General features: G+C 39.0%; 1 protein-coding gene across 1 annotated transcript in view; it reads right to left on the reverse strand.

Annotated features, from left to right (window-relative positions):
* The window catches only part of KCNH8 (potassium voltage-gated channel subfamily H member 8), a 364,781-nt gene that overhangs the window by 43,362 nt on the left and 301,260 nt on the right, over window positions 1-20,159 (reverse strand). The window contains exons 9-11 of the mRNA XM_006729977.3: window positions 19,778-19,977; window positions 18,677-18,926; window positions 12,498-12,712 (exon numbers count right to left, since the gene is read on the reverse strand). Coding sequence (XP_006730040.1) covers window positions 12,498-12,712; window positions 18,677-18,926; window positions 19,778-19,977 — 665 coding nt within the window. The remainder of the gene's footprint in view (window positions 1-12,497; window positions 12,713-18,676; window positions 18,927-19,777; window positions 19,978-20,159) is intronic.

A 20,159-nucleotide genomic window follows, 5' to 3' on the forward strand; every position in this document is an offset into this window, starting at 1 on the left:
CCGTGCCGTTTCTGGGGCTGGCCCCCCAGGAATACAAAGGCAGCCGCCACCCTCTCTCTCTTAACTGGTTGGCTGGCTGGATACAAAGTGTCTGGTGAAGGCCTCAGGCCTGGAGGGTGATGGGGCCACCAAATAGAGGAGGCCTGGATTCCTGAGTCATCAGGTGAGAAGCTGCCACCTGTACACTGTGATATGAATAACTGCATAAATCGTTTATTCTACTTATTGTATCAAGTTATTGAGACTTGGGGTTGTTTGTTGAAGCAGTTAGTTTGGCTCAACTGACGGTTTCTTAGCGACCACTTAGTCCAGAGATGAGGAACTGGAGGCCCGCAGAAGGCAAGCAACTTGCTCCAAGTCATACAACTTCTATACGTATTGAGTCTAATGCCTCGTATTCATTGCTCTTTTTGACAGAATCCTGTTTTGGTTTTTCGGTCTTTTCCGCATATATCATGATAACATTTTTCCCATCAAGACGGAAGTGTGACTAATAAAAGGAAAAAACGTAAACTGTACAACCTGGAATATCAATATGCTTCGTTAGCCCTAGTCAGACCTGGGACTGTTTATGAATCCTGGCAAAACGCACTGTCACAGATCGGTGACCATATGCTCTGCTTTTAAAGAACTTAATCTTCTGGGTGGAATGTATAAGTGGGATTACCACATCACTAAAAGCTCAGCATCTTGCAGATGTTCATCTCAGAATTTTTCCTTAATCATTTTCCTCAATGACATGGAAACCAAATCCTTTAAATCCCAATTCATTTCACATCTCTCTATCTCCATGGATCCCTCCACCCTTATAGAGTTGTCATTAGTACCCCGTGCTGGCCTGCCAATTCATAATCATGAGATACTTCCATTCCCCCGCTCCAACCTGGCATCTTGTTTGCTTCCGATTTCTGACTACTTGACTACTGTTTCCTTCAGTCAAAGCCACCACTCCTTTGGCATCCCAGGGTGCTGGGTTTAAATGGCGAGCACATAGATGCCTCCAATCTGATGAACCGGAGGCCTCCAGATCTGCCTGCTGAGCACAGTCTGTGCTGTGGTGTAAGCAGACTGTTTCTACCATATGTCATCGTCTCTGCTGTCTACACCCTTTTGGGGAACTTCACGGGAAAAGCACTATTAGAGATGTTTATCCTGGGATTTTGTAATTTGTTTTTAATTTTAATTTAATTTCTACCAACTTAGCTCATTTAGAACAGTTTTAATTATACCACCCACTGACTCTATGTTTTATCAGTTGAGCTTGGCTTTAGGATTAAAGAGCTAACTGAAGTGATGGTGTACATGCCCAAGGATGACCGGTGAAATATTATTAGACTAGCAGAGTGCAAACAGTGAAATATATACTATAGTAAAACATTCAGGATTATTCTAACAAGACTCCAAGGATCCAATCCTTGAATGAAAAAAACAGAATAAAATTATGTTTTCAAAAAAATCCTAACATACAGAGGTAAAGTATTGGCAGATTGATTGAGAAATGTTAAAAATATTGCTTCTTTCACCTGAATTCTTTTTGTTGTTGTAGCTAGAGGGGGGGAGAGAGAGAGAGAGAGAGAGAGAGAGAAAGGTGAGAGGAGGGGCAGAGGGAGAGAGAGATCCCAAGCAGGCTCCATGCCCAGTACAGAGCCCAATGTGGGGCTTGGTCTCACGACCCTGAGATCATGACCTGAGCTGAAATCAAGAGTTGGATGCTCAACCGATGGAGCCACCCAGGCACCCCTTTCACCTATATTCTTAATCCTTCTCCATAACTTGTCCATCACTGTGTGTATATGCACATAAAGGAAGTGCTGAGAACATTTTATTTCAATTAATAAGAAGGCCTCCAACTTCTTACAAGGATGAAACTGAATCTGAAAAGAATGGAAATACTATTTTGTACATCTGAAATGATCGTGGAGTAGAGATTTCACAGATTTATTCTCAAACATGGAACAAAGGAAGGATGAAGAACAATTACATGTATAGAAGGCTGAAAAACATGTACTTGAATGGGAAGACATTTTCCCAGAGCTAGTCAGTGACCACAGGGTTTTTAATAGGTGGATGGATTTATGAGCAAATGAAAGCACAAATACTAGGTGAAAGGACAAGTTGGATGGCCAAGCTACAATAGTTCTGTCGTCTTACTCATCCTCTTGTTAAGGACATGTCTTTCCTGAAACATTTAGGCACAGTGGGTTTTTGATGAGACATGACGAGTAATAGCATTAAGGTTAAGAAGATTAAAGTGAATGTTATTCTGGAAATTCAGTATAGCTACTGCTGTAAGTCAGGATGCCTGAAGGAAACCAACTCTTTTAGGGGAATTATGTTCTGATTTGTAGCAGAGTGCTTTAGTGGACAAATGTACTAGGCTGGAATTCAGAATACCAGCATTTGACTCAATTTTATACTATTTGATTCTTTCACTAATTCTGTAATCTCAGGCAGGAACTGCTGGGACAGCCAGTTCCTTCATCTGTTAAGCAAGGATTCAGGGGTGACACCAGGATTAAACATTAAATGAAAGGAGGTAATGTAAACAAACTTGCTTGCTCCTAATACATACTTAATAAACATTAACACCCTTTCCTCGTCAGCAGATGTGCTACTAAATATGCAATCGACAAGAGAAAATAAAACCTGTTGAGAAACATTTTGATTTTTTGACTGAATCTTATTTGAAACACATACTTGGAATGGTTGATGGAAGACTTCATCCCAAAGTAAAGGTCTACTTTGTGCAAAGGGAATATTCTAACTCATTTAGGTATATAATTCACTTAAGTTATATACCTAACCAATGACTGGATTTTTAGTTCTCTGAATGAATAAATTTTCTTTGCTCTTCCCTTTAAGTCACTTGTAATCAAAGGAAAAACTGAGTTTTAATAGATGGCACTTAAGGTCACTTCCAGCCCTAACATTTTATTATTCTGTGATATGGAAACATATGTGTGTGTGTGTGAATGAATTAAATTCCAATCAGCATTCATCAAGCACATACTTTGTACCAGCAGTTTTACTAGGAAAATGATAGAAACACGAATAAAATATAGTTATGGCTCTCAAACAACTTATATGTATACAACTGAGTTCTCCACTGATAATTTGAGTTCTTCAATGATTTATTTTTTAAAATACATCTTTTTAAAACTTTCTCATGAAAGTATAACATATACAAAAACATGCACAAATAAAAAGTGTACAGTTTGAAGAATTATCAAAAAATGGTTCATTTTCTCTTTCATGTGAAGCTTGTTTTCCCATGGAAACATGTCTCCTATGAATGCTCCATTAACCTAAAACATAGCTGGCATTCACTGCTCATAGGACTAAGGGACAGAGGAAAAATGTATAACTTTGTTTTGATGGATATACTTACACTACGTTTCCATTGGGTTTAGGATTCAGGTGGTGTGGGACTGAAGTTGCAGTTCCTGACCTCCCTTGCTTACTTGCTGAAGAATTGGACCAGTTTTTACCTCTCTCGTCTTTAATTAGTCTTCTTATCTAGTACATGAACTTAGCAACTTAACTCCAAGAATACTGTGAGAGTTAACAGAAGGCAGTGTTTGTAAAGTGCTGAGCATACAGCTTGGTTCACAGGAGCTATTATACCATCAGCAGCATCAACATCATCTTCACTTCACGGAGCCTTGTCATGAGAGTGGGCTCTGTTACCGGAGCCTACAGCAGAACTTGGGGGCAGGCTCTGGGCTTCTACGGTGGTTAAAACACCCATCAAAAGTGCAGTGGGGAATGGAGGACCTGGGGTAACAGTGGGGCAGGGTGGAGGATTCCTGGTGGATACAGGTAGTTTTTCATTCTCAAGGAATGTGCATAAGTCGAGTCCTGCCTTTGTGTGTGTGTGTGTGTGTGTGTGCGCGCGCGCACGTGTGCACACGCGCATATGCAAATGTGACACTTTCACTACAGGCTGAACATCTGCGGCTCCCTGCAGGATGACAGTAACTAGGAAAGTAGGGAAAGAAAGACTTTTTTGTCTTGTTTATGGGATGGCAGGTGGCCTTTTATCCTCTGACTTTCTCAACTCAGCTAACCCCTGCTTTCCCCAAGGAGCATAAAAATCTAAATGTTCACTGTTCAACTTGCAAACACAAGCTGAAATACCCAGATGTCCTCAAAATTTGGCTGATCTCTTTGCAGGATAGGCCTCATGCTGTTTGACTGACAAATGGCTACACGGGACAGAATCCAGAGGAGATGAAACAAGAGCCCATTCAGGGTGGTTTAAAGTTTTTTATGTGTTCTCTACTTTGTCTTTATTTTTTAATATATGTTTAAATAAGATTTGTCTTCTAATAAAATGTTGCTGCGATATGATTGCACAACCTGCAATGATGTGATTCCCCACAGTTCATACAGTCACTGGTTTTGCTTCATTTGTCCAACAACTACCTCTGACCACCCACCACTTTTCTGGATCTTCCTTAACTCAACTCTTCAGTCCATGGGTTGCCATGGAAACCACCATATTACTACAGTGTGATCTCCCTCCATCCTTGATCCCCTCACACAAACACTCCCACACACAATAATTGATGAAACCTGGGTAGGCACTTGACTTGAGCTGAACCACTCAGTCCTTCTACAGGAATCTAGAATCAACTAAGAGAGTCCAGCTTAATCTGCTCCCCATTTGAATTGAGGACCTGCTATCTGTGACCATTTCTTGTGATTTAGACAAGGAAAGACAGACGGCGTGATGACTGAAGGAGAAAGAAATGGAGAAGAAAGGAAAAATAAGAAATGTAGAGAGAATCCTGACCTGATTATAAGAATTCCTGAGATCCACGTGTGTGCATGTGCACATGTGTGTATTTTTTTTTAATCCCATAAGATACTTCGAATCCTTACAATAAATCTCCTCTGCTTCTGATGCTCTATTTGAGTTGGATTTTTATTGGCTACAGTTAATGTCCTTATTCTCAATTGCCCCCAAACTTACTAGGGTCCTCAGGCTGGGCCCCTTTGCCAAAGTCCCACACTAGCTCTGTCCTAAGATAAGAATTTAAAAAAGAATCAGTCTGTAGTTTGAGAAGAGGTTAAGAATAACCTTTTTTCTTCTTAGGAGTATGGAGCCTTCATCCCTCTGAGGCAGGAGAAAGAGAATTTTAAGGTTAGAGAGGAATGGGTCCAGTGGAGTCCATTCCACCCTGAGATCTTTCAGGGGGAAACAGACGGGGAGAAGACTGATAGTAATGGAGGGAATGAAGCAGTAAGCCTGGGTAATCGCTAGAAGAAAAGAGGACACTGAGGGTCTTTTTGCTGCAGTCAGAGCAAGTAAGATGTTCATTAAGTGCCAGAAATTCAACAGCAATCTTCATTTACTGAAAGCCATGAACGTAAACACGATGCTGCGCTCCAGGGACACTACCTGACACGCAATCTTTTCCTTCAAGGTAATACGTTTGCCACAACTTCTGAATCCACTGAAAGACCAGTATGAGAAAAGTTTCAGAACCTAGAAAATATACTGTATACAAGTCGAATTTCTAGGCCCTTATTTACTGAGCTTTTCCTATCACATCTGAAACCATCTGAAGCATCATAAAAGTGTACGGTAGGTAAAACAATTGACTACAAGATATATCTTGTAGGGAGAGTATTCTAAAATATACAACTGACAAACAAAACACCTGTTGCTCCCACAATAGCAAGGAAAGTTGACATGATCAAATAACACAGGAGTCCTTCAATATGCAATTTTCAAGGAACAATTATCTCAAAAAGGTGCAGAATTAATTATGTTCTCTTATTACCCAAGACTGGGCTAGCAGATGCACACCTACACACAGGCTACTCTTGAAGAGTTAAGTATCTGGGCTGTCAGATACAACTTTTTAAGTTATTACCATTTGGTAAATCATTTTCAAGAAAATTGCTTCCAAGTAGCCCAATCTTATTCCAGCCTGAAATGGGGACTAAATTTAAACCAACTCCTTCTTTTGGAAATAGCTCTCTTTTCAGTACAATCTTGAATTAAATTATAATATAGTCACATAGGCGGCAAGGGATGTTGGCAAATCACAGACTTCACTTGAAAGATCTATTCAGGCTTGTTTTTATCTATGGGAGGAAGCACAGAGTCAAACCTCATGGATATAGTACAGTTTAATTATTTAAGAAATTGTCCAGTGCCAAGTGGTCCAATGGACACATCTCAATAGTACTTGGGAATTAGATGCTTTTTCCAGTGCTATTTGTGTTTGAGATAGGGGCTGCCTTCTGAAAACTTTAAACAAAATAAAGATTCACCTCGGCATATAAAAGACATGGGGTCTAGACCCAGATAGAAATATGAATTCACATTCAGATACCACTGAAGCTAATGCTAACTAAGGAACATGAAATATACTTGACCAGATTCCACCACACACGTTAGAGACCTTATACCTCACAGCTAACCATTAAGTGCAACAGACCCATGTGTTCCGTTTTGATGAAGTATTTTATAAACATAGATCAGTTGCTTTGCTAGACCCTGGAATTTTCCACATGTAAATTCATTTCACCCAGAAAGTTTGTAGTCTCATACCCTAGGCAATAAATGTGAGGTGAATAACAGTCTAGAATGATTTAATTGTTAAAAGTATTGATTCTCTACTTTCTGGGGGGTGTTAGTGTTATAACTGTTCATCTATTTTTATAGAAAATATGTGTGTGAGCTTAGATTTGAAGGCAGATCCTTTTTCATCTTAACACAGCTTACTATACCAAACTACCTGGAGGAATTATTTTACCTATATTGCAAGGGTTTTTTTTTCCCCTTATTATTCAGCTGAAATACCTCCTATGGCTCTTGAAAACCTCTTGTCTTGAATTTAAGGGAAGTGAAAAATAGCATTTCCAATTTAGCTATTCTTTCAATTTGTTCTTTTTAGTATTACCACTGATACTTTCTTTGGCTTTGTTACTTCTTAGGAATGTAATTCTGAATTCTCTTAATTTTTCATTTTATTTTATTTTTTAAGTACACCATATGCCCAACATGAGGCTTGAACTCATGACCCCAATATCAAGAGTCGTATGCTCTACCGACTGAGCCAGCCAGATGCCTCAACTTTTCATTTTAAACTCCATTTACTGGCTATGTGGCTGCTGTCTTCAGGACTTTATTCATTTTCTTAAAATTTCACAGAAGTTCCAGGTCCCAAAGTAAACTTTTTGACATTCATTCATTCACTCATTGAATATATATTAAATGTTAATTCTACATTAGGCTCTGACTTAGGCACTGAGGCTCTAGTCTAGAATAAAACAAAGCCCACATAAAGTAGACATTCTGGTAGGAAAAACTGACCATGAACAAGCAAATATACATATTAAAAGAACTTCAGGTCTTGCTAAACGCTCTGAAGAAAGATAAACAAGGTGATGTGCCAGAGGATAACCTGGAAAGGCAAACTCCTGAGCAGGTGGTCAGGTAAGGCAGGAGGAGCACCATTGCAGGAAGGGAAAGCAGGGCAGTTTCCTGGAGTGTGAGCTGGAAACAAGATGTCATTGGATGGATCTGAAAGGCAGGCAGTTGTTGGAATGCATAGGATCTTCAAAGTTATGGTTAGAAGTCTGGATTTTATTAACAGTCCATGGGGATCTGTTGAAATATTTTAAGCAACCGAATGAGATGATCCAATTTGTCATTTTGAAAAGGTTGCTTCTGGAGCCTTGAGGAGAGAGGGTGGTAAGGGAATAAGAATAGGGGCAGGAGGACCACTTAGGATACCCCTTCTCATGTGTCATGGTCAGATTCTTTCAGCACCTTCCACACATACAGATGCGTGTGTGCGCGCGCACACACACACACACGCATGCACACAACCCCCACAGGCTGGTGATGGCAAGTTGACTCTTCCATTACTATGAAACTTTGTTTATTCCACTACGTTTATTTATATATGTTTTAACTATTGCATATGACCACTCTGGAACTTTTGCAATAAATTATGATTATATATGCATTTGTTTCATTTGAGGGTCATTTGAGACTTGGATGTATTCAATTTTATAACTATACTGTTTAAGCATGGTGCTGGGTCTATATAGAGAGTAGATGTAGGTTGTGGGGAACTAGGTTGTTAAGATAATGTGGAGGTTTTAAGCAGCTATGATAGGTCAGCACCTTAAACCACCCAAGTATGATCAAATACGTCCAAGTGGGAAGAAGCAGCTGATCGTGCACATCCTAGAGGGCTCCCTTGTCTCTGCCTCAGGAGCCTTCTCTGAACTTTGCTGTAGCCTCTTGTGTTATGCTGGAGATGGGCATTCAGAGTCCTTCACCTAGAGGTCACTGACCCTCAAGAAACTGGGGAAACACCCCTCCTTTACTAAAGAGGTGGTAAGACCAAAGGAGGAGACTTTATTTTTTTAAGCTGATAGGATTACATGACAATGAGAAATTGAGGAAAAATGAGATAAGACACTTAAAATTTAATCGGTTTCATCACTGATAAACCCCTCAGTAAGAATTTATTTTCCTTTTTCAACAACCATTGCTGTTTGTTGCTCTCTAACCACGATACCACCACTCAGTCAGTGTCTACCACGTGAGAAGCACAAAGGTATTTATATGTAGCCATATCAATATTCAATTTTCAGTGTATCAGCATTATTAATTTTTGAAAACAGATATTTTAGATACTCTTCAATCATTTTATTTTTTTTATCACAGATTCAAAATTCTTATATTAAGGCACTAAATTTCACAACCAACAACACATGAGATTGTGCGAAAGCCAATTTTATAGAGTCTACCATGAGAAGCAGTGAAGCAAATTTCTCATAATCTGCATGGACAGAAATAGCTAAATTAATCCACATCATTATTTGAGCCATGCAGGAGATATAAATAAATAAGACAAATATAGAAAACACGGGGTGCATAAGATGCATAATTAGCATGAGGTCCAAATCATGCTAGCTAGCCTCTCCATAAACTTAGAATATTATATATTTTAGTTAATTTTCCTGTGAGAATTGGATGAGCTGTCATTCTCAAGTTACATAATTTATCATAGCTCTAGGAGTTATATGTTACTAAAGCTACATGCATATCCCTTCTAAATTTTGACTATTTCTTGAAATGCTTTTATGATCTTTATTTCAAAAAGGATTGACCATCAGCCTTCACTTTACCCAGATTTTCTGTGTCACCTAATAGTGTATAAGTTCCTAGGGGCACAAGGTGAATCCAGAAGGCAAAATCAGAAAGACGAAAGGCAGCCGAAGAGTGGGAGTTAAACTAATATGTATCAGAAATAATGGGGAATTTGGAGATGAAGAGAGAGCAAGAAGAGGAGAGTGATGAGAGCAATAAGAAAGAGCTGAACAACATGGCCCAGTGGCCACATGATTTTTAAGAATAAGGATATATAGATACTGTACATTTATATTGTTTGCATTTCCATTATGCAAATGTCCTTCTTCTAAACCCATTGATCATCAAAGTCTTCAACCCACTAAACGTCCTGTGTGATTAGATATTTTGTTTGTGTGTTCACAGAAATTAAGGAAAGAGGTTGGGTTTCCCATTGGTCTGACAGCAGAGCAGAGTTGCAAAGCAAAGCAAGAATTCATAACCATAGGTTACCATCAGAATACAAATGCGCCAAGAAGTTGGAGTATGCTTAGAAAGAGCAGAAGACTTTCTCCCCAGGGTATGGAATTATGGGGAATGGTGGTCCAAATTTATCGAGCCTTAGAAGGCATAGCATCCCAAGATCTTGGAGATATATGTGTGTGTATATATATGTATATACACACACAGAGAGATTAAGAGAGGGAAGTTTTGAGTGATAAGTGATCAGGAAAAACAAAACAATAAAAATTTTAGGGGTAAGCTCCAGTTCCCATTTGCCCTTAAAAATGCAGCTGATAAGCCTTCTGAAAAGAAGCGATACTTATGGTTCCAGCTGTAATGAAATAGCTTATACTGAACTAACTCTCAAGTAAAAAATAAAGCTGGACAAAATACATAAAATAACTGTTTGAAAGCACCAGAGCACAATCAGCTCAGGGAAGACTTGAAGGGTCGTGGTCCCTGAGAAAAGAGGGGCACGCCAACGTGTGCTCTGCATTTACCCAAGTATCTTCTGGGGGGAGTATTCTATTTCCCTGTGAGGTGGAATAGCGTAGAACAGAAAGGAGCCATCTTCCTGGCTAAGGAGGCTAAGTTCAGGTGATACTAAAGCACCTGGGATTTGAGGAGTAAAAGCCCAGAGAGCTGTCAACTGCGTCAGTGTGGCCCTAGATGCATGAGTCAGCTGCTCACGTGAGCATGCACAGGGCAGTGTTCCAAGAGACTCGGAAGAAAACAGCACCTGGGACGAGCAGAGAGTTCAGCCACCATGCGGTGCTGAGGAGATGGAGGGTGGAGTTTAAGCCCCACCAAATAGGAGAGGCCTTGGTAAACATCTCAGGCTTTCAGCTGGAGATTCTAGAAAAACCACATCTTAAGGGTGAAGGCTATAGCCCCAGAGGATGGGCAAAGCTGAAACAGAGCAGCTGAACAAAAACTAAGAGGAACTCTGGGCAGGATGAAATTGGTTGGTTGGAACTTGATCTGCCTGTCAAGAGAAAATCTTACCTGCATGGAGGAAAATAATAGAATAATATTCATAAGCAACATCTACATTTAAACAAAAGTATAACATCTGCTAAAAAGAAGGAACCAAATGACCACAACAAAACAAAACAATACAAGAGAAAGAACAGATAATGAAAGTAATCCCACAGGCAATTCAGGTATTGGAGTCTAAAAATCACTCTGATTTATGTTCCAGCAAACAGAAAAAAAGGGATAAAAAATTTGATCAGAGATACAGATCCTTAAAAAGGAATCAAATAAAAAGAAGGTGGGGGTTGAGATCCAATATTTTCCACTTCACTAGGCTGAGGCATGTTTGGCTCTTTCTCTCTTCCCGCATTTCTTCTCTCCTTTCCGGTTGCTTCCACCCTCTAGCACACTTCCACACTTCAAAAATAGGTTGTCTTAGAGAGTACAAAAGACAACTGTAGTTTTAAAAGTCCATCTGTCGAGGGGCACCTGGGTGGCTCAGTCAGCTAAATGACCGACTCTTGATTTCAGCTCAAGTCATGATCTCAGGGTGGTGGGATTGAGCCCCAATCTGTGCTCAGCGGGGAGTCTGCTTGAGATGCTCTCAATCCCTCTCCCTGTAACCCCCCACCTCCCATGCTCTGTCTAAAATAAATAAATAAATCTTAAAAAAATAAGTCCATCTGTTGAATCAGAAGATATGAAAAGTGTCTTCAACAGGGACAACATAACAATAGTGTATACAATGTGACTACATACAAGTTACTTAGCCATTCTGAATCTGTTTTCTGTTCCATACAAATTGATACTTACCTTACAAAGTCATTTTAAGCACTAAATGAGACGCTTTATCTAGGCAGGGTGCTTAGCACAAATAGATTCCCAATAAATATTGATACCTCTTTTGCTGTTGGCTATCGTCAATAGAGAGAAGCACACATTCAAAACTGGTTAATCTTGAACTTCAGAATGGGATACCATCTACGTATTGACTGTCATTTACGTATTGACTGTCATTTGATATCCTCAACCAAGATGAAGTAATACACAATTTGTATTCTTTCTCTACCTTTCAAAGTGAGGAATATTAATGACTAACAAAATGCCTGCACAATATGGGTTAGTCAAAACAATAAATTCCTTAAAATCTCAGGGAAAAAAAATCGAGTATTGCAAATATCTTAGACAAACTCAAGGCAGCGAGCAAGGCTTTTGTTGTTACAGAATGCTATTCATGCTCTGGCTTGCCTTTCAACAATCATTCCTATTAAATCATTTGTCTCTGACACATCTAATGAAGTTATGTTCACGATCAGCTTAACCCCAGGATGCAATGTAGTACCTATTTTGTTAGGAAAGCTGTTTGTATAAACTGAAACATGCAGCAAATATATAATTTCATAAAATGCTCATTATGCTTTCAGCATGACAATCTTTGGCTTTGAATCCTTTATGCATATTCAGTCATTTTAAGATAGACTGTTTTGGGTACTGGTTAAAAAAAAGATTATTCTTAAGCAAACTCCCTAACAAGCAAGCAGAATAGTAAACAGAAACACAGCAAACTCTGAGCCATATATTCTATCTGGAAATCTTTAAATTGTGGAGAAATCACACAACTGTAGCTAAATATTCTATGTCACTGAAACTGATTCTAGTTATAAGCACATGAAAATAAACAAGAAAGAAATTGAATTAAGGGAGGTCATCTATAAACAATACTTTCCTAGAATGTTGATAAACTCCAGGCTTGACTCCTAGCTAATTATTTAATTGTTCAAATAGTGGCTGAATAATCATACCTTATTCATTCAGAGATTTTTACAAGTGAAGTCATGACATGTGCTTTTATTATTATAAATGGTCTCCAGTCCCCATGTTTTAGGTCTCAGCACTAATTAGAAGTGAGACTTACATCACTCTCATGACCTTCTCGAAGGTTGTATGTGAGGTCATGCTGAATGTCTTCCATGAATTTGTGAGCATATTCTGGGTAAAGGTCTAGCACTTCAAAGAGTCCTTTGAGGATGATGCACTGAAGATCACAGTAGGTTAAAGCCTTCACATCTGCATTGGTCTTGATCACTTGGTCCTTAATTGATAGGTTTGCTCCAATTAAGTCCCCTTTCCCTTGAAACAGTGAAAAAAAGAGACACGTCACTTTTAAAGAAAAGCAAGCCGGGACTGGAAACTTCATTTGACTTACAGGCTTCCCTTCTCTGAGATGACACTGCAAAAGAAAAAGAACCTTCATCTTGGCCGTGTTGAGATTTGGGGCCTGGTATTTCTTTGTTGAGGGGGTGCTTTCTGTACACAGTAGAATGTTTAGTGCCATCTCATATTCCTGACCCCCGGTAGTGACAACCGAAAATATCTTCTGACATTGTCAAATGTCCCGTGGTGGGCACAACTGTTCCTGGTTGAGAACGGTGGTCTGGGGGATAAGGACTAACAGAGCCAGAGTTAGGAACTGTCGGTCATAGACGGGCTCCAGAAAGTTCCTCATGGCATTCAATAAATGACTTTAGTTAAAGCAGTTGACATTTTTGTCACAGTTGCCTCAACTGTTCAGGAGAAATAATAATGGCTCCAATTTTTTTTTTTTTTTGAGTACAAAAAGGCTCTGTAGAAGACCATTAAAATGTGTGTTAATAATTTTGATTCTAACACAATAATTGGCTTCATCGTCAGCTTGCTAATGTACTCGGGTTGTTTTATTTACCTCTGAACATGTCTACAAGACAGGAGGGCGAGGAGGGGGTGGTATGGTGCTGGGGTGCCTGGGTGGCTCAGTCGTTAAGTGTCTGCCTTAGACTCAGGTCATGATCCCAGGGGCCTGGGATCGAGCCCCGCAGCGGGCTCCCTGCTCGGCGGAAAGCCTGCTTCTCCCTCTCCCACTCCCCCTGCTTGTGTTCCCTCTCTCGCTGTCTCTTTGTCTCTCTGTCAAAATAAATAAAATCTTAAAAAAAAAAAAAAACGGGGTGGGACAGAGAGAGGTATTGGACATCATGGATGGTGAAATCTACCAAATGAAAATGTAAAACACACACCATACTTCTAATACTCTGTGACAGTGTAAAAGTCCAATTTTCCCATCAAAAAAGAAAGCGAATATATAAAAACTGAGTTCTTGGCTTGCGCCACTGCAGGGAGAGAGACCCACCACCACTTTGTCACTTGCGCCCGCGCCACACCCAGCATCCCTGCTATTTTGCCTGCAATGCTGCCGCCAACCAGTCCTAGGCTGGATTCCCCTGCCTGGGAACGGGCTTGCTTCCTTGAGTTTGCTGATTAGATCATATTGGACAATGTATTTGAATCTTTAAAATCTTTCAGTTGATTTGAATCAGTTTAGCCTAGCAGGAAAGTGAGCATAAATGTAAGTGCTAACAAAGAGCTGATTGCAGCTTCAGATCTATTTTAGACACAGCCATTAATTCACTCGGCATCCGTGTGAGAACCATGAAAGAAAACCCATTCCATCCTCAGACAAACTTAGGATCAACGCTGAAGTAATATGACCTACGTTCACAGAGGACACTGGCATTAGATTCATGGCTACAACTTAGGAGTTTCTTTGCTTTGTCCTCCTGCCTGGGCTTGAAATTTTATTATTTTTTTAATGGCCACTTTGCTCTGTCTCACCGGGAATCAACAACCAACCACTGATCCACAGAGAAACCACCAAGCAAAGAATATCTTCGGAATGGTATAGAACAAATTGCCTTGTCCCCCATTCAGTTAATTTTTTAACTTCTAAATTTTTATTTTTTATGGTGCCCAGCATTTCTGGAAGGAAAGTCTCTGACTTGTAACAGGCTTCGGTAAAATTCCGTTTTATTGAGTTCCATAGGAAAAGGAAACATGCCAAATTAACTATGAATACTTGAAATATTCATAAATACATAACATAAAAATGGGTCATTTTAAAATTATTGAATTACATGCGAGTATTATCTCTGAAATAACATTAGATTCAAACCTTGAAGTTGAGCCTTTTGGTTCAAAGAAAAAAAGGACTGAAATCTGCATTTCTAGATGCTAAGGGAATATACAACCACATGGTGCTAGAGAATTCAAGTTGGATTTATTGTTGTCACCCATACAGCTAAACTTGGCAATTTGGTTTCTTACATATTTTGTTAGAAATCTAAATTGGTGCTCAAAAACTCAAAGTTGGGTACCGATGCAAGACGTAAATATAGCCAGGATGCTTTGAATATAAGAAATTTTGAAATTTGTAAAACTCAGGAGAGTTTATCATGATTCAGTGTCTTGCTACAAAGAGCATGTATATTTTCTGTTAAGCAACTGGTGTTCGGAATGACTTTAGGGTCATCATACTTCCATACCTTGGGTGACCACAGCATGGCTATTTAAGCCATAGTGACCCCAGCTATAAAAACAACACCAACATCTTGCCAACTTTGGCACTCTAGAAAGAATTCCAGTTTATTTATTCATTTAAGGAGTATTTATGAAGCACTGACATGCGAGCCAGACCTCGTGTTGAGCCCCGGCGCGTGTGCACTGGTAAATAATAACATGGTCCCTACCCTCACCGATTTTATGGTCTTGGCGATTTCTCACTATCTAGATTTAGGACTTTGATCTAAGTTTCTTATTTACTCCAGGTCTCAGTATCCTTATTTCTAAAAGAAGAGAGAGATTTCTGTGGTCTCTTACTATCTCCATTTTTCAGAATTCTATTACTGATATTTGCTAACCAGTTACTCTTCCACAGGGGGTGGAGGGTGGGGAGGGGGAAGCTGATGGGATGCATCTGCAAACCATCCGGGTTAGAGCAATAACATGTTTAATTATAATTAGGCAGACTAATACCATCTGTGAAGAGCACATTTATCAGTGATTTGTCATTTTCTTTTAAACAACAATGAAGAAATTGGTAGAAAAACACAATTACCAGGACATGAAATGAAAGTGTACAAGGCAAACAAATTCTATCCCCGTAACAAATCCTTGACTCTATGTCAACTGCTTCCCCAGGCATCAGATTAAGAAATGCATTCGTGTATTGATTGGACAACTGAGTTGCTTGAATAAGTTATGGCTTGACAGTTGTTTGGCGATAAATCTTCCCTACAACATTATATATTAATTCATTTTGTTGGCAGAGTGAACATGTATTAAATATCTACAGATCAAATGTGATTAAGTTTATCAAAGTCAGTATTGATTTTAATTGGCCCTATAAGACAATATTACCATAGGGAAAGTAAAATACCCAATCTCCATTGAAATAATGTTACTCACAGAGATGAAATATTAATAATTTATCCTTGTTTGGGTTTAGTCCCAATACCACATACGAGTATTTAGAATGGTCATGTGGCAATTTGCATTTAGATCACTTTTGATGTTCGACACAGTAGAAACAAAGATGTGAAAATGTTAATCATGAAAATCATAATTTATGGAGGAAATTGGGGCCAAGAGCAAAAGGCAATGGATTAAGTCTTTCAGCTGTGAGTAGAATTTTTTCAAATAAAAGATCCAGTTGAATTATGTATTACAAACAATGTTAATTACCTAGAAGCCATTGAATTTGTACCTATTATGTTCTAATGTTATGGACAATACCTTCATATTCCATTCCTAGAATTGCTGCTATTGTAAAAATACACCAAGATTATGGAAAAAGACAGATTATATATATTTAAACATGCTACATTATTTTTGCTTACAAGCATATGAAACCATATAGTTTTGGAAAAATAACTATATGCCCTCTTAAAAGCAGCCTATGTCAATAGGAGGGCTATAAAATTTACATGGTCCTAAGGAAACCCATGGAAAAGTATTTCATGATTAAAGATAAGTTTTTGAAGCAAATTTAGAAATAATTGTCAATTTTAATTTGGAATTGCAAAATAATAGAATGGCCGTTAACTTTGCAAAGTTGATAAATGAGCAGGAATGTTAAATTCTCCTTTTAAAAACACACATAGAGAGCCTCACCCTGACACTGATAATGACCTGGCCAAGCTGAAAATAAACTCTTGTCAGTTGCTATTCTGTACCTTTTTTTAAAAAAAATTTATTTAGATTCAATTTAGTTAACATATAGTGTATTATTAGTTTCAGGGGTAGAATTTAGTGATTCATCAGTTGCATGTAACACCCAGTGCTCATTTAATCAAGTGCCCATCACCCAATTGCCCTATCCCCTCACCCCCCACCTCCCCATCCAATCTTTCTGTTAAGGAGAAAAAACATAAGAGGGTGAGTCAAGAAATGAGCCAAAGCTTTAAAAGACAGCCCAGGGCTCCTGCGTGGCTCAGTCGGTTAAGTGTTTGCCTTCAGCTCTGGTCATGATCCCGGGGTTCTGGGATCGAGCCCCACATCGGGCTCCCTGCTCAGCCAGGAGCCTGCTTCTCCCTCTCCCACTCCCCCTGCTTGTGCTCTCCTTCTCTCTCAAATAAATGAATAAAATCTTTAAAAAGAAATAAATAAAAATAAAAGACAAGCCCTACCTTTGCCCCCGGTAAGTGGCAAACTGAGTGAATACGAAGCAATGAGAAGCCTGCAGGTATTTCACTATTCACTAGCCTCCACCTCTTCACCTTTAATCAGGAATCATCACACCAACCTCACATGGTGGTATGATTTAAATTGGATAATGGACGTAAAACACCTGGTTCATATTAGGGATTCAATAAATTTTAGTTCTCTTCCCTTTTCCCAAAGTATCATCTGCCTTGAAGCTTATGAACTAAAATCAGTGGCAGCAGGCTTACGATGATTATATAGATACAGAATGACGGGCATCACTTAGAGGTGGAAAGAGCATTGGAGGTAGAGTCAAAAGACCTAGGTTAGCTTTAACTTTGGAAAAACAGAGGAAATACCACTCCCATCTGTCCCTTTGTGTTAGGAAGGCTTAAATAAGACCCCATATGTAAAAAAATATTTTATAAATAGTTAAGTTATTTATAAATCTTAGTTCTTAAATAATATTAAAAATAAATTAGCCCCGGGGTGCCTGGGTGGCTCAGATGGTTAAGCATCTGCCTTCGGCTCAGGTCATGATCTCCAGGTCCTGGGATGAAGCCCTATGTCGGGCTCCCAGCTCAGCAGGGAAGCCTGCTTTTCTCTCTCCCTCTGCCTCTCCCCCTGCTTGTGCGCTCTCTGTCTCTCTCTCTCAAATGAATAAATAAAATCTTTAAAAAAAAAAAATAAAAAAAACTTGCCCCTTTTTATTAACACAAATCCTAAACATTAATGTACTACATTGGTTTTCAAAATGTATTTATTGTTTAGACCACAACTTGACACATTCTTAGTCCTTCAATAAATATTAGTTGAATAAACAAACAAACAAGAGATAGTGATTTTAAAAGAAGTACACATAAAAATGTCAGAATTTTTCTACATTAACTCTACATGTCATTTCTGTCAGCTGACCTTATATTTCAATGAAAACCAATTATGTCTTAATAGATGGGAGTCAACTTTGTGGTACAAAATCTTCACAAACCATCCTGTGGAATTTCTTTGAGGAAGTAAAAAAAAAAAGCTTATGGCCACCTGGATAATATGGGATTAGTGACTGCAGTGAGAGCTTATTCTCAATGCATAATCATTTTTGCACTATTTCTAGCCCAGATGCAATAATTTTCATGTTCTTCTCTGAATTTGTTCTCCACAAAAATACGGAAATGCCCTCTTAAAATTGACCAGCTATTTCACCAAAAGGCAGCAGGCATCACGACTAATAATTTGGCTTTAGGAATCAGAAAGAATTGTGTTTGTTTTCTTATCATGTTATTTGGGACAAATTAAGTTAACTAAGATACTATTTATTCATTTGTAAAATGGGGTTAAGATTCATACTGCTGGATTTTTAACAAGAATGAATGATATGTTGGATGTAACAGCATAGCGTAAACTCACTATGTGGCATAACAATTAATAATAAACAGTTGGCAAATTAAATCCACTTAAAGAATAATCCTGATTCCACATATTCATCCAGAATTTTCTTACTCGCAATAGCAGTATTTTCCCCCCATTTTCTCTTCTTAACTTATGCTCTAGGGTAAAATTGCATGAAGCGTTTCAACTCAGACCTACCAAGAATAGCCAGCACCATGCTGTCTTTAAGAACTTCCATGGAGCCTGAGCATACAAAGTAGATGGCCTGCAAAGCATCTCCTTGACGCAGCAGATACTCCCCCGGAGCACAGAAAGAGGTTTTGATGTGCAGAGACAGAGACCTGAGGCAGCCCCGGCTGGCACACTCAAAGAGGGACAACTGCAAGATTTCCTTGTTCAAGTGCATAGTGATGTCAGAACGCAGCTCGTCAGGAAAGTCTTTCAAAAGCTGTCAAGATGAAAGAAGAAATCAAGCTGGGGTAAGTCTGGTCTGATTGATTTACTCTGCAAGAGAAGAGGGGTGTTCTTCCCACTGTTTGACCAACCAGAGTACAGAAGAGGAAATCATGTCTATACAACCGTGGGGCGATTTTTCAGTGACTACTGAAAAATCAGCTGATAATAAGTCTGGAGAAATAGGATAAATTAATAAAAGACTCTAGAATGAAAATGTATGGCTTCTTGTGACTTGCTTCTCACAAAGACTCTCACTCAGGACCGAAGATATGAAATTTGGACCCCCTGATGTTTCCTCTGGCATCATGATCATGTCAAGAGAAGAGAAACCAAATAGTCACTTAGAAGTGTGGATTACAGTGTGATTGGGGGATTGTAGCATGGTTGCTTTATTTATAGGATACTTTTCTTACAGTGGTGGTCTGGGGTCTTCCTGGAAGTCTACAGATAACACATGTGCCGGAAGATGTTTGCTTTCTTACTTTGTTTGTTTTAAAGGCACACATTAATTTGGTTAATCTAATAATCCAACATTACACAATTCAGTGGTTCCAAGAATTGATTGGTTCCTCTAAAGAGGGTCAATGAGAATGAAAATTAGTCCGCCCAATCGACCAAAGTAGCAAACTAATGTAAAACATTGGTCCATCCAAATGGCATCATGAAAACATAAGCTAAAGCAGATGAAAGAAGATGGACCGAATTTCATGAGGGATTAAAAAATAGAGATAAAGAAGTTGGTAGGTGTGTACTTCGCCTCTGAGACCTGCATTAGAGCACCTTGCTTTTCCTAAGAATATGTGCTTTCTGCCTGAAAACTTCAACATGAGAAATGAACATTACCTCATTTGAATCTATTCCATTGTTGACTGACCAGGTTGTTTGGAAATATTCGAGCATCCTCTGCTTGAGCTGCTGGGGCAGGTGATGGACCCGTATGAAGTCCTTCAGATCCTTAGTTCTAGTGTGATAGAGGGACCATCTGGAATACATCCTCTGTATGATCGCTGTCACATTTCCAAACACCAAAGCATGCATCAAAGCTAGAGAAGACAACACAGCATACATGGGAGAGAAAGTTGGTGGGGGGGCTCACCCCTTAAGTCTAAATTTATGGTTTATATATCCTGAATTCAGCAGAGTATGCTTATGTGGCCATGTTGGTACAGCTACTTTGTCACAGAGTGATCTTGATGCAGTCATTTGTTTTTTTTTGTTTTGTTTT

This window comes from Leptonychotes weddellii, chromosome 1 (genome assembly GCF_054177405.1).
Source record: "Leptonychotes weddellii isolate Sample4059 chromosome 1, ASM5417740v2, whole genome shotgun sequence".
Lineage (NCBI taxonomy): Eukaryota > Metazoa > Chordata > Mammalia > Carnivora > Phocidae > Leptonychotes > Leptonychotes weddellii.